Raw genomic sequence first — 14,559 nt, 5'->3', positions numbered from 1 at the left:
GATTAGGAACCAAAACTGTTATTTTATTTATTTTATTTTCAAAGACATTCAGACTGTAGAAAAACAGTCTTCAGTCAGAGGTTCATTCAAAGTCGCTGTAACACAGACTGCTACAGGAGACTTCTGAAGAATTCAAATAAGAATTACAACATTTAATTTCCCTTTGGGATCAATTATTTGAATTTTGGATCTAAAGGACATCAAACTTTAACCTTTACTTTGTGTCCGCCTCATCTATTTAATTAATTTAAGATGCAGAACCGAACTCACCTGAACACCTCCCGCGCGTGGCCGCTTTCAGGTGAGGTCTCCCTGAAGAACGGGACGACCCGGGACAGGCTGGCCCTCCTGCGGGACGCCCCGGTGCCACCGCTGGCCTTGTCCCCCATCCCGCCGAACCCCCCGGCCCGCGTCAGCGCGGTGGTCTGCTTCTTCAGGAACTTCTCCAGCGGTTTCATCCCCGCCGGCATGGTTCTTCTCTGGACCGGGGACCTGGGGGGCTGAGACCTGGGGTCCAGAGACCTGGGTGGGTTGCTGAGACTCGGGATTCGGTAGCTGCTGCTGCTGCTGCTGGTGGCGGGGCAGCGGCGCCTACATCATCCGGCCCCCGCAGGTCGGGTCAGGGAGCGCAGGTGCGTGCAGGTAAGAGCGGACCCTCCTGGGTTCTGCAGGCTGCTGTGGACCACCAGTCCGGGCTAACCCATGGATGATCCACTCGGTCTCCGGAGCTCCGCGCACCGACAGCCGCTCCTCCCCCAGCTGCTCTCCGGCTTCAGTCGCCGCCTCTACACGGAGCTGCGGTTCCGAGCTCCGGTTCCGAGGGCGTGTAAAAAATAAATAATAATAATAATAAAACCCCAAAGAGAGCTCCTTCAATCCGCGCTGCGCCTCTGCGGCTCCGGACTCAGATCCGGACCCGAATCTCTGCGGATTGCTGGTTCCTCCTCGCTCACCTGGCCCGGTGCGTTTGGGTGCGGTGGGTTTTCCGAGTCTCACCGGCGGTTCTCCGGTTCTGCAGGCTCTTCGAAGCTGTCCAGTGGGGTTTTAGGTTCCCCCAAACCGATCTCCGGTCCCGGTCCTCCTAGTGAATTTCTGGATGAGCAGTGATGAAGAGCAAGCGCGCGCGCTCCCCCGCCCGCCCCTCCGCGCGACTGACGATCTGCTGCAGTTGCGCGTTCCCGACACTCGCACTATGCTCGCACTGCCCGGCGGCGCGCAGGCACAGTGTAAAATTAATGGAAATGGAAATATCCCTGACGACAGAGCGGAAACACCGCGAGATTTCAGCACAAGAGAGCGCAGATTTTTTTTTAACGCTAAACTCGGATGCTGAACGGAAGTTTTCTGCCAGATCAGCTGATTTTTGATTCTCAGTGAAGTCACGTGACCCGGGATTGATCTAGAACCGGACACCTTCCTCCTCCTCTTCATGCTGGAGCATCAGGTTCCTTGAAACTGAACCCAACAGAAGAGAAACACTTCAGGATTATTGTTTCAGCTCAGATTCTGTTTCAGGCTCAGGTAATATGAATCATCTGTGGAATACCACAGGGAACTAAACTCGGCTCCATGTTATTGTCTTCCATTACGCCCACAAATGCTTCATTTTCTGAACTTATTTGGATCTCAGTTAGGATCTTTTTGCTTCTTGTCAGTAATTTAGCTTATAAACTCCACTTCTAAGTGGTGTATTCCACTCAGAGTGAAATATTTCAAGCATTTTTTCCAGTATATTTATATAATACTGCCTTCCAGAGACTAAAAACACAAGAATTGTTTGTTAGAAATCTAGAATAAGGCATCAGGTAAAGAAAAAAAATATTTTAAGAAATGCAACCCTAGTGTCATGTTAAACAAACGTAAATAAATTAAGTTTGACAAACTAAATTTGATTATATGTAATGTTTATTTTAAGGTTTTGTTTTAAAGTTGGAACTCCTTTCTGTTTTTTCAGTGCAGGTTGCTCTGATAGGATTCTTCTGGATTCTGTATTGTTGGTTCTGATGTGTTTCATCTTCCTCTTCACCCACGAATCGTCTGTGAGGTTCAAGTCAGAGCAGTTTGCTGGCGTTGCCGTGGTGATTGAAGAAGGTATTGGTACCTTTAGCAGTTTGGGTCGGTACCGAGTCCTGCTGGAAAATAAAATAAGCATCTCGATAAAGCTAAAATGTCCTGGTATGTTTCTGACGTTGTCTGTGGTTCTGACGACTTATGAGTTTCATAAAGTAGAAACCGGTGGCCTGCTTTTGTATTTCTCAGCTGGATTTAAGACTTTTAAACAGCTGCACTGCTTTATTAATTTATCTTCCTTCAAATGAAACTCTCAGCGTGGAATCAAAGGAGAAAACAGCAACAAAATAATGCAAAGAAAAAAAGAATAAAGACATAAAGATGGAAAGTGAGGAAAAATGAAAAAATTCAAGGAGCTAAAAAATAAAGATGAACAAAGAAACCTGATTGATTTTATTGATCCTATGATTGTAATCACGTCATAGATTCAAACCAGGAAGTGAAGAGAGGCTCCTTGCCTCTCATCGGCTCGTTATCTGCAACTCTGCAGTTTCTTGGCCAATCGGAGCAGACCTTCTCACCATCCTCCTCTGTGGTGCATCAGTTAACAAGCCAATTACTCAGAAAGCTCTCCAACCTCCTGATGTCCATCACTGGCGGAAGGCGTTGCCATGGTTACAGCTGCAGGAGGTGGGAGGGAGGGTGTAACAGCTGAGGCTCCTTTTGTGTTTGAGCTGCCGATGAATATTCACGAGGCCGTCCGGCTGCTGATTGGTGGCAGGAGTTTATATAAGAGCCCCGCCTCCTGCGGCTCATGAATATTCATGTTCACATAAATAAAACCAGCAGGTGTGAAGCTTCAGGGATGAAGAACGGACCCATAAATCAAATAAAACTCTTCGGATTCCTACCAATAACTTGATTATTTGACTCAGGTGTGAAGAAGCAGAGAGATAAAAACTAAAAGTTGCATTTCAAGACCTGGAAGCTTCCCAGCAGCAGCAGCATCTAATTCCGGAAACGTCGGAATGCGTTCTGGAAACCGGTTCTGGTTTGGACAGCACACGGAAACCAAGCAGAATTATAATCAGTCCATCCATGGTTCTGTTTTAAAGGGGGGGATTTTACGTAAAATTTAGTTTTATATCTGTGACTGGACTTGATCAAAATTTATAACAGTTAATTGCAGGGTGTGTAATTAATTTGTTTATATAGTTTTCGATTAAAACACAAAGTAAACATTTTAAATAATAAAAAATGCTAAATTGCTATCTTCTAGTCAATTACTGCCACTTTTACACCACTGCTGTTCTGCTTCTCAATAACTTACCTGAAGGTTGGTTCAGACCAGGCATCAGGCTACAGATGTATGAAAGAAATAACTAACAAGAATCAAACTGATTTAATTAATAATAGAATGTTTATAATCTGCAATTATCTATAAGAATTAAGTTATTTTTTGTTCTTCAAACTCCCCGGCAGAAAATGTGATGCCCTTCTGGTGACCCAGGCCAAAGCAATCAGCACTACATCTAATCAAGCGGCTTTTAGCCAATCAAATTAGGCTCGGCTGAAGGCCCAGTAGGATGGGCTGGGTCAGAGGTCAATGTGTCTGCAGACAGCGTGGTGCATTAGCTGTCATCAGGTCAAACATTCCCCCGAGTTCGACTCGATGAAAAGATAACGACTCAAATGGGCGTCAAGTAGTTTGAGAATATCCTGTTCAGGAGAAAAAGCTCCTCTCTATAATTAAGAGATGTACATCTGGGTGGAGAAACACACTGCTGTCACATGACCAAAGGAACCCAATTTGATTGGCTAAAAGCCGAGCGACTCCATCTAGTGTTGACAGCATCGGCTTGGGTCACCGGAAGGTCGTCATGTATGGAGACATTTTTGCAGAAAATCTTTTTAGACTGTTATTGCAATAATAAAACAGGTGCGTTCACACCAGCCCAGTTTGAGTCCATTTCAATCCAAGTCTGGAAACTCTGGTCTGCCTACAAACCTAGATCTGTTCATTTGAAGTGAACTTTGGTGCAGTTCCAATTCATATGCGAATGCCAACCAGTTTGGAAAACACTCTACAAGCAGGAAATGGACTACAGGACAGGGAATTCTGGGTAAATACAAAAAAAAAAAAAGTCAAGCACAAGCAGGAGAAATGGCTTTTTTTTTTTAACCAAGGAGAGAAATCCTACAACCACTAGAATCTGATGCTGCTACATTCTTGCTTACATTTTGTGAAGAAGGAAGTTGGGCTCGTCTTGAGGTTTTCATGTCGTTTCCCTCAGTCGTTCTTGGTACAGCGCCCCCACTGGTGAGGAGAGGAACTGAATTTTTTAAGTATTTGGTTTGTTTGACACAATGCGGTGAGTGTGAAAGTGAACCGCAGCAGCTGAAAATGTAATAAATGTTGCAATCTTGATTCTACCAGACAATTTCTCTGAATTTCACGAGAGCTTTTAGTGAGTAGAAGAGAGAAATCTAAAAACCTGTAATCATAAACTTTGACTGCCTTATATTTATGTCTGTTATTCAGTAGTTGGAAACATCATCCTGAATCATACCATAAAATTCAGGTGAAAGGTCAATATTTTAAGCTTTGCTTGTTTTCTAAACATCTTTAATCAAAAAAAAGACCCGAAGAAGTTCTGGTTTTGTTGGTCTGGGTGGGTCAGGGACGGCTCAGAGACGTTCAGGACAGAATCAGAAACTTTAATCTGACAACAAACCAAAGACGTTCCAGAGAACAGAGCAGAAACAGATGAGCAGAAACTAAAAAAGAAAAATTATAAGGACATTTTTCTCCTGGAAACCGTAAGATTCAGTTAATAATGGGTCCGTCTGGGGTTCTGCTACGCTCTGGTCCGAACATAAAAACAATAATCAGAGCAGATGGTCGCCTACTACAAGTAATAATAATTAAAAAAAGTAAAACCAACAGTATGAAAATGAAAGGTTTAATAAAAGGAAGACAAACTATTTCTCTCTCTCTAATAACTCCACCGTTAACATTCAGGTCCCTGCCGACGACTCAGCGTTCTGATTACAATAAGTTCACGGATCTATTTCATCTCTTCCAGATTTTATTTACAGTTAGCTTCTATTTACAGCAACACTAAGCAACACCAGTAGGTGGCGCCAACGGAGGCAGGTCTCAAGACCTGCGCTTTTAGGTTTGTAACGTCGCCGTTTACCGGGAAGGATTTATCTATTTATTTTCATAAAATATCTGAATCTGAAATATGTGACCCGAACAGAACCGGAGCAGCTGACCCGGTCCAGTTCTGGCAGCTGGATCATGTAGAGCTATAACCGTTAAGAGTGGATTCAGACAAACCGGACAGGAAGTCGTTAACGGGTCGGCTCCGTCCGTCTGTCCGGCAGAGTGACTGAAAAGGGAATAAAGGAAAGTTCTGATCCAGAAGAGTCCGTCTCGTCCTGCCCTCCGCCCTCTCACGGTGTCGTCTGATTGGACCTCACTGCCCCTCCCACCCTGCTCCTGCGCACACAGACCAATCACCAGTCAGAAAACTTGGAGCAGGAGGAAACTAGGGCTGGGCGACACGGCTTCAAAATAAAATCTCTGATTCTTTCCATACCAGATCTGATTTTAATCCGTTTTCTCTCCCTTTCTTTGCTAAAATAAATCTGTAAGTTGTACAGCAAGTATTAGGGAATTTTTGTTTAATTATGAGAAGCATAATTAAACAAAATTTTACCAGTACATTGTAAAATTACGACAGAAACAATTGGATAAAAGCCTGAATAATAATTTTTTGTCATTTTTGTGTTGGAGTTCTGATGATGAAATAAATATTTAATTCTCCAAATATTACAACCTTATTCTTGGAAAATTAGAACTATTTTCGTAAAAAAACAACAAAAAAAAAAACAACTTATGTTATATTTCATCGTAAAATTGACCTGAATTCAAAGTCCGAATAAATAGAAACTGTAATGAGATGGACAGGCGGATGTTAGGGATGGATGTTGATTTGAATATTAAATACAAAATATATAAATTTATTGTACAGTTTTGGTTTAAGTGTGTTGTTCTCTCAGCAAACTGCCCTTCTTTGAGTTTCTATACTCCAGTTAATGGTTACTACATGAATTGTCAGTCATTTCAATGATCAATTAATCATGATTAATTTGATTAATCGTTTCAGCCTGAACTGGCACCAATATATGGAAACACAAGGAAGCGCTTTGCAGAAAATAAAATCCAGATTTTCCAAAAATGATCTTCATAAACGAAAAATTAGATTAAATGAATTTCTCGATTAATCGCTCTAGAGGAATCTGTTAAGGCCTCACCTGCAGCTCTGAGGTCAGGGTGGGGGCGGAGCCTGGGGGCAGGGAAGGAGATGAGGGCGGAGTCACTCTGAGGCGTAGGGAACCTCTGGAGGGGGGGGTTTGACGGTGACGGGCTGAGAGGTGCGGCGGGGGGGCGACGGTTTGGGCTGGGCCTGCTGCTGCATGGTGTCGTAGTACGTGACGCCGCCGTACGTCACCTGGGCCTGACCCTGAAACACAGCAGAGGTCACACTGGGTCCGGAGGTTCTGCTGGTTCTGATGAGCAGCGGTCCGGTCTTACCTGTGGGTTTGGATACATGGCAGGGTAGGGGAAGGTCATGACCCCAGGAGGAGGGTAGAACGGAGGAGGCAGCAGCTGCTGTGGTTGCCCCGGTGACAGGGAGACAGGTGGGCCTCCGTAGAGGGCGGGGTTAGCGATGGGGGCTCCTGATTGGTGGGGATGGAGACCTGCAGAGAGAGAGAGGCAGCAGAGTGAGAGGGCGACCAAGGAGGGTTGTGAAATGGTGAATTTAAAGGAAACCCACCAGGATGAGGGATGTGCATCTCTGGCTGGACCAGCATGCCCTGGGGCGGGATGGGGGCGGGGCCTTCTCCGTGGGTGTAGATTGGTCCCTGGTAGGACACTGGTGGGAAAGAAGAGGTGGTCAGAGGAAAACACCAACAGCTGTCTGATAATTGTAGCATACAGACAAAAAAAGACTATTTGCTGAAAGAACTACAACCTCAGAGATGTAATAAAACCAAAACTGTACAAAAAAAATATTACATTTTCCAGCATCAGATAAAAAAAAGCTGAAATAGTTTCTATCTGGACCAGAGCTGGGACAGTTTTTCATTCACCTGGTTAACAAAATCTCCATTTTGATCCAAATATTAATCAGTTAAATGGCCAACAGATCAGCCTGACACTGTGTTGATGTTCAGTCAAGTTATGTTCAGTATGTTGATGTTAAACATATTTTTAGTTGATGAAACATAAATTAAACAAATGCTGTTAATAAACTGTAAAATATTTTCTTATTTATTGAATTAATTTATTAATTTATTTGCATCTACTAGTGTATTTTTAATATTGGATAAAAAGGCATAAGTGGTTAAATGCTGAATGTGCCATATTTCTATTGATTAATTGTCAGAGTTAATCAATAGCTATAATAATCATTAGTTCCAGACCTAACACCGTCTGGACCCGATTCCAGTTAAACTTCATAATCCGGTACCGACGGCTCAATCCGAGGTTCTGACTGTAGTTCTAAACCTGAACAGACACTGCTGAAGTTTTGCTGACCCCTGCTGGTGAAACAGAGGAGGTGCAGCAATAATCTGAAAACTGATCTGCTGCACTTTCAGTTTGAATTCTTGAAGAAAACTCCTGAAAAGCAGCATCATCAGGACCCAGATGGACCCGGATGGATCCGGATAGACCCGGATGTGACTCCGATGAGCTGCAGCTCTAACAGAATCAGAACTGAAAATAAAACCAAGCTAAAACAAAGGAGCAGTCAGAACCTTGTTAAAACACAAAAAAATATATTTTTCCACAAACATTAACAGAACTGATCAACTGTGGCGGTTCTGATTGATCGGGTTTTATCAGAACTTTATCTGTAGTTCTTCAACTCCTGCTCTAATGTCCTACTGGTTGAACTGGGGGGAATCTTACTGGGCTCGTAGTAGTGTCCAGGCTCCATCACTCCCAGGTGCATGGGCGGGGCCGGTTCTGGAACGGCTCTCTGGCGCTGGGAGGAGTAACGCTTGGCCCGGTTGGAGCCCACGCCCATCTCCTCCATGTTGGAGTACTGAGGCGGCCCACCGGCCATGTGGATGGGGTTAGGAAGACCTGCTGAGAGGACACTGGTTAAACTGGGACATGGATCAGTTGGACTGGGAAAATAATCAGTTGGACTGGTTTAACTGGGTCTCTGTACTCCCAGTATGGAGGGACTGGTTTAACTGGGTCTCTGTACTCCCAGTATGGAGGGACTGGTTTAACTGGGTCTCTGTACTCCCAGTATGGAGGGACTGGTTTAACTGGGTCTCTGTACTCCCAGTATGGAGGGACTGGTTTAACTGGGTCTCTGTACTCCCAGTATGGAGGGACTGGTTTAACTGGGTCTCTGTACTCCCAGTATGGAGGGACTCACCTCTCATCTCGGAGCGTACGTACGACGTTGGACTCTGACTCCAGGTCTGTCGGACCAGATTGAGCCGGGCCACTTCCTGGTCCAGCTCGGCGACCCCTCCCCCTCCCGTTGCTGTCTGACTTCCCCCCTCGCTGCCCCCCGTCCAGCCCTTGCCCCCCCCGCTGCTGGGTGAGGAGCTGTTTCCCCCCGCTGCAGACTCCTCCACTGAGGCCTGCTTGCTGCCGAGGTCTGACGGCCGCGAGCGAGTCCTGCGGGCCAGTGAGTACGATTTACGTTCAACGGGGCGCTCGGCTGGCGGAGAGGCTTCCCGATTGGCTGCTGAAGACTGGAGGGCGGGGTCAGAGGTGGCGGCAGCCAATCCGGAGGCAACTTTGTCCCCGCTGCCTCTTCGCTCCTGCTGCTGTCGTCTCGGTGACTGGTACCCGCCCGGCTGCCCTGCTGCAGTCGTCGCTGCAGACTCTGACCTCGGATCCTCCTCCGCTGCGCCTGATTGGCTGTCTGAAACCTCCTCAATGACCACAGAGGAGCTTCCTCTTCCTCCGTGGACCCGTCCACCTCTAACAGACCCGCCTCTGTCTCCCGACAGATCCAGTTGAGTTTTTGGGGCGTGCCGCTCTCTGGGATGAACCTGAGGTGCGTTGGATTCATTGTTCCTGTACTCTGACTGAGACAACGGGTGCGCTTGGCTGTAGTGAGGGGGTCTGCTGCGGGAGGGCGGCGGTCTGGAGGAGTTGTTGCTCCGCTGAGCAGCAGAGAGGGGAGGAAACGCTGAGGAAGAGGAGGGTGGAGGGACAGATGAAGGTGGAGGCGGTCCTCCTCCTCGGTTCTGCCAGGTCCGGGCCGGTCTCTGCCCATCTCTCCACCGCTTGTCTCTGCCGGGAGGAGAACTCTGCCTGCAGGAGAGGAGACGGGAGGAGATGATGATAAACATTCCTATTTTATATTAGCTTCTACTTAAAGTGGGATTTAAATCACTAAACTGCACATAGAGACTTTAGTTAATCATATTTTCTGTTTAACTCATATTTATTGATCCTCTTCTGGAACCCCCCAACCAAAAAAACTGAAAAATAAAATACTAAAATAACATTTTAGTTGTTTTTTAACATTAGCTGAAATTTTTCACAACAAACGATATAACTGTCCCACCCTAGTGGATGGGAGCGTTCATCAAAATTAGTTTGGAAAATTTAATTAGCACATTAACTCTCATGGAAAAGCCAAAAACCAGATCAAACTAACAAAAATGTCTGTTATTGGAAAATTGAGGAAGTTATTTTAAATTTTTTTATATTTCCGTTAATCATTCCTAACAAAATACACATAAAAAACGTGAAGGAAACAGTTTGCAAATAGCTCTGTTCTGCGGTTGCTAGGGAACGGGGTGCACCAAATGTGACTTAATAATCAGGATGTTTTTGAAACGGCTCTTTTCCTAACACCAATAAAACATTAGCTTTTCTCCAAAAGTCAAAGTTATTTTTTCAGACTGAGATCAAAATTGAAGTATAAAAAAATGCAAAAAGAAAATTTTGTACAATAGTTTAAATGTCAGCAGCTGATAAATCCTGGCTGCTCTGAAGCTACACAGCGCCACCTACAGCCAGACGGCTCACACTCCTCACTTATCATCCTAAAAAAAAAAACCCTGTTCATGGCCTGCAGTCTAAAGTTTAAAGATCAAAGTGACACTTAATAATTTTTCACTTTCATAATATAAATTCTGTAAAAATCTGAAAGTAAAAAAAGACAAAATCTTTAATTTTATCTTTCTAATCCAGGAAGTAAAGCTCCATTACACTAACTTAATAATTTAGCTTGCTCGTCCTGGTCCGTGGCGTCTGTGCAGCGTTTACATGTGACCCAGTGCTCCTATGTAAATGACTTGTTGCCATGACAACCTGAGGAACAGCAGCAGGTTGTTCTGTTCGGTTTCCGACCATCAGAACCAGTGAAGCCAACGTTCAGACCCGTGTGTTGCTGGTGGTCGTACAGTATGTTGTCATGGCAACCAGCTCACCTGGGTCTCCGCTGCCTGTACGCCCGGTCTCCAGGGCCGCTGCCGCCGCCGTTCCGGATGTCGTAGCCGTAGATGGCGATGAGCTCCTCGCGGCTCTTGGGCGCCTGCTCCTCCTCCCGGAACTTGTCGTGCTCCCAGCGGCCCTCGTCCTTCCACAGCTTCCTGTTCCGACCTTTAGGCCTGAGAAGAAGAGGAGGAGGAACAGGTAAAACTCCTTCTGGAGGCGCTGAGGCTGAAAGGGAAGCGGCGGCTCACCTCTCCTCTTCCTGAGTCTGTCCGCGGACGTCGTGCTCGAAGAACAAACCCTTCCTGGGAATGTAAGCCGGGTTCTTCCGGTCCTCGTCGTCGTCCAGCTGCTGACCAGGCTTCCCTCCCGTCTTCGTCTCCGGGTCGTCGGTGGACTCCTGTGTGGAGATCAGGGACAGGAGAAGTAGAAACCATGACGACCCTTTCTTCAACAGGAAGCAGAATAAGGAAAATATTCTGGAATCCGTCTGGAGGCGAGTCTTATTCCCACCTGTCCGTCTCCGCTCTGCCTCTCTCCTGCCAGGTTTCCCTTCTCCTCCGCCTTGCTCTCCTCCTTACTGGACCCTCCTGCCTCCTCCTCCTCTTCCTCCTTCTCCTCTTCCACTCCATCATCCTGTGTGGGGCCATCAGCAGCGGCAGGTTTGGCTTCGGCGGCTGCTGCTGCTGCTGGAGCCTCTTCCTCACTGAAGCCCTCTTCCTCCTCTACTCCCTGACAGAGAAACAGAAACCAGAGTGATCGTCCCGGCCCAACAGAGCGGAACCGGCCGGATTCGGTTCTATTTACCTCTGAGTGGGACGCGTTCTCCTCCGGATCGGCGCTGTCGTAATCCGAGAGGACGGCTGGAGGAAACAGAACCAGGCGTCATGACAACAGAGCGGATCAAAAGAACATGCAACGGGCCGCGGGTCGGGTCTTACCTTCTCCTGCTCCGTCTTCACTTTCCTGTAAAGACAAACAGGATCAGAACCAGAACCAAAACAAGAACAGGTTCAGAATCAGAACCAGAACCTGAAGGAGATCAGAAAGTCTCAGTTTCTGATAAGCAGTAAACTCCGACCCGATCCGGGCTCGGATCTATTCTAAATTATAAAATAATATTTAACAGTAGGTCCTCAGTACCATAAATTATACATGAGTCAAATCTACCTATATTAAATAATATCAAGTAAAAAAGGAAACATTCACTCAAAGTCAAACGCAGACGGCATCAAAGTAAACAATCCTTCCTAATAGCATGGCTAGCTGATTAATGCTGGTTCTGATTGGTTGTTTCTTATTGGCTAGCTGATTAATGTTGGTTCTGATTGGTTGTTTCTGACCGAGCTGAGTAATTCTGGCGAACATGAGGAGGCAGAGATCGATCGATTATTTTTTCAGAGATTACCTGACTTGTGTTAGGACAGTGAAAGTTTTAATACATATCTAAAATCACCAATCATACACGTTTTCCACAGAAATTGGTCAATTATGATCGGTGGCCGATCGATCGGCAAACCTCTAGTTAAAACATTTCTTCTTAAATATTTTTTCTTTTGATAATCTCATATTTTTATGCATTATTGCCTCTATTTTTATAAATAACGTTTTACTTATTAATTCAGTCATTTACTTGAGGCTATGTGGGAAAACGTAATAAATAAAAATGATAAAGTAAATAAAATGTTTTTCCTGCAGCCGTTAGACGTTGATGTTCGGCTCTGACCAGAAATTCTGACTGCAGAGAAACTTTGTTGACTCAACATCTTTAAACTGAAATGTTTCACCTTGGAGTTAACAAAAAACAATTAAACTGCATCCTTCAAGCAAACCTGTCACAATAATTAATAAGTAAATTAATCGCATGATAAATTAAATTTCCTTTTTTTTTTTCTTTCTCTCCTTCTACCAAAAACTAGAGGAAAGTCTCCAGTCTGGTGCTTGAGTTTCATCTAAGCCCTTTTGTAAAAGGATAATTTAGTTTAAAGAGACTTCTTCATAATCCATTTCCTGTCACTTTAATTGTTTTGTTTATTTAGTTTTGGATGTTAAAATGTTTTCCAGTTTCAGTGTTAAATGTTTGTTAGAAATACAACTTTGACCTTTGAGAATGTGTTCTTGGATTACGATGCCATTATTATTATTATCATTGTTATAATAGTTGAAAATGGTCTCAAGATAATATTATTATCCATCACAATAACTTTCAGGATAATTTATTGTCCTAAGAAATGTGTCATTATGACAGGCCTACTTTCAACCAATGTGTCTCTCCAGTAGATTGCTCTTGTTTATCCTGTTTTTTCACTGTTAGAATTATAAAAGATCTGAGAGCCGCTGGTCTGTGATCTATAGCTGCACCTGTCTGGTTCTTGTTACCTCTGACTCCTGATCCCTCCATCACCTCACCTGGTTCGAAATGCTTTAGGATGTTTTTATGGGATTTCGTATATTCTCGTTTCTGATTCTTTAGTAAATTTCAAAACAGAATAGTGTCTCATTGAATCCCCATCTGCCATTAGAGCCACTACCACGACAACATGAACATCTGAAGGACTTTTATTAGACGTGATAACATTAAATAAACAGTTATAATTACTAATTTTTCTTCTTTGAAGTACATTTTCACCTGAATTAATCATTTCAAATATAGTTTTACTCTGAAATAAGGCTGAACAGTGTGAGTTCTGAGTCTTGAAATCACAGGGGGGCCACAAGCGGAGGGGACTAACCATCGGGGCCACAGGCTGAGGGGACTAACCATCGGGGCCACACGTTAAGAGGACCACCCGGCGGGGTCACACGCTGAGTGGACCACCCGGCGGGGCCACAGGCTGTCCTCGGGGTCCACTCAACCGCCCAAGCTTTGTGGCTCCCCGGTAGCCTGAATAATAATGTCGATATCTCTTTCTTTCTACATTACATTCGTTAAACTCGGAGTAACCACCGGCTGCCTCAGCAGGTGTTATGTCGCATTTAGTCTCCCCTATAAATGTGTTCTAACTGGCGCCTTTCGGTCTGGTTCCCTAAAAACATCTAATCGTCGAGCTATTTCTAAACAATATATTTATTATTTTACTGCTAACATAACAATTAATCTTCTTCTGACATCGTGCTGAGCTAACGCGGAGCTAACGGTTCTGTAAATCCTTCAGGCAGCGGGGAGACCATGAGATCTCTGGCCGCACTCAGAGCTCTCAGCTCCGGGAACCACGGTTAGCTTCTTGGGGTTAGCCCGGAATGATACTCACACACTCGGACTCAACGTCACTTTTCGCCTCGGACCGGCTCACTGGCGCCTCAGCCGGAACGGGTTCTCGGCCTCGGGCCTTTGTCGCTGGAGAACCGGATCTCCCGCTGTCCGAACCCGAGCCGGACTCGTCGTCGTCCTCGCTGTCCTGAGACGCGCGCCTCCTCCTCCGCCGCCGGTCCGCCATCTTAGAAATGGAATGGCTGGAAGCGGAAGAAGTGACGCACTATGGGTAATGGAGTTTCCTTTAATATACGTTACAAAACGGCCTAGCAGAGCTAAACTACATCTACTGCCACCACGTGGATAATCTCATATCGCTCTTCACTCAGAAATGTTAGTTATTTACATTTTTGACATTTTATTTTTGCATTTACTTATTTAATCATTTAGAGAATAAGTTATAATACTAATCTATAAATACTTTTCATTATATTTAAGATGATTTCACAAAGAAATTTAAAACATTATGATGGGCTTTACATTTTTACCTTGTTGCACAATCCAAGGGATTTTGAGTTTTACTGGTTAAAAAAACACAACAACAAAAAAACAATAGTTCATGTTTCCATCAGTTGCATCAAAGCAGCAAAGCTGTTCAAGACCATCACACTACCAACACCATTTAAACGGCATCATGGGTGAAAAAAAGAAAACAAATCAGAGAGAGAACAATAGAGAAAATGAAGTAATAAGAAGTGCACAATTTGTCAATGAATGTCATGGTGCATCTAAACAGTGGTTGGGATAAAAGAGAGTTGGAGAAACCAATGATTTCACCTTGTGAACGCAGAAGAAAGAGTTCCTC

At 44.7% G+C, this 14,559-nt stretch overlaps 2 protein-coding genes across 3 annotated transcripts in view; both read right to left on the bottom strand.

Annotated features, from left to right (window-relative positions):
* Positions 1 to 1,110, bottom strand: part of rapgefl1 (Rap guanine nucleotide exchange factor (GEF)-like 1) — a 25,644-nt gene extending 24,534 nt beyond the window's left edge. Inside the window, exon 1 of the mRNA XM_081610306.1 lies at positions 271 to 1,110. Within this exon, the coding sequence (XP_081466432.1) occupies positions 271 to 470 (200 nt within the window). The 5' untranslated portion in view covers positions 471 to 1,110. The remainder of the gene's footprint in view (positions 1 to 270) is intronic.
* A 3,597-nt stretch (positions 1,111 to 4,707) lies between these two features.
* Positions 4,708 to 13,961, bottom strand: casc3 (casc3 exon junction complex subunit). 2 transcript variants are annotated; one of them, XM_008416458.3, is made up of 12 exons: positions 13,753 to 13,961; positions 11,443 to 11,467; positions 11,309 to 11,364; positions 11,015 to 11,233; positions 10,753 to 10,901; positions 10,498 to 10,677; positions 8,478 to 9,370; positions 7,997 to 8,176; positions 6,858 to 6,956; positions 6,614 to 6,780; positions 6,334 to 6,542; positions 4,708 to 5,515 (listed from the first exon to the last, which is right to left on the bottom strand). In XM_008416458.3, the coding sequence occupies exons 1-11, from the start codon at positions 13,936 to 13,938 to the stop codon at positions 6,396 to 6,398; spliced, it is 2,301 nt and encodes a 766-aa protein (XP_008414680.2). In that variant the 5' UTR covers positions 13,939 to 13,961; the 3' UTR covers positions 4,708 to 5,515; positions 6,334 to 6,395. The 2 variants fall into 2 exon arrangements, with proteins under 2 accessions (XP_008414680.2, XP_008414681.2); XM_008416459.3 differs by having other exon boundaries at positions 7,997 to 8,173.
* Between the last annotated feature and the right edge of the window lie 598 nt (positions 13,962 to 14,559).

Source organism: Poecilia reticulata, chromosome 8, assembly GCF_904066995.2.
Source record: "Poecilia reticulata chromosome 8, P_reticulata-male-v2, whole genome shotgun sequence".
Taxonomy (NCBI): Eukaryota; Metazoa; Chordata; class Actinopteri; order Cyprinodontiformes; family Poeciliidae; genus Poecilia; species Poecilia reticulata.
This window is presented reverse-complemented; position numbering and strand designations above follow the sequence as displayed.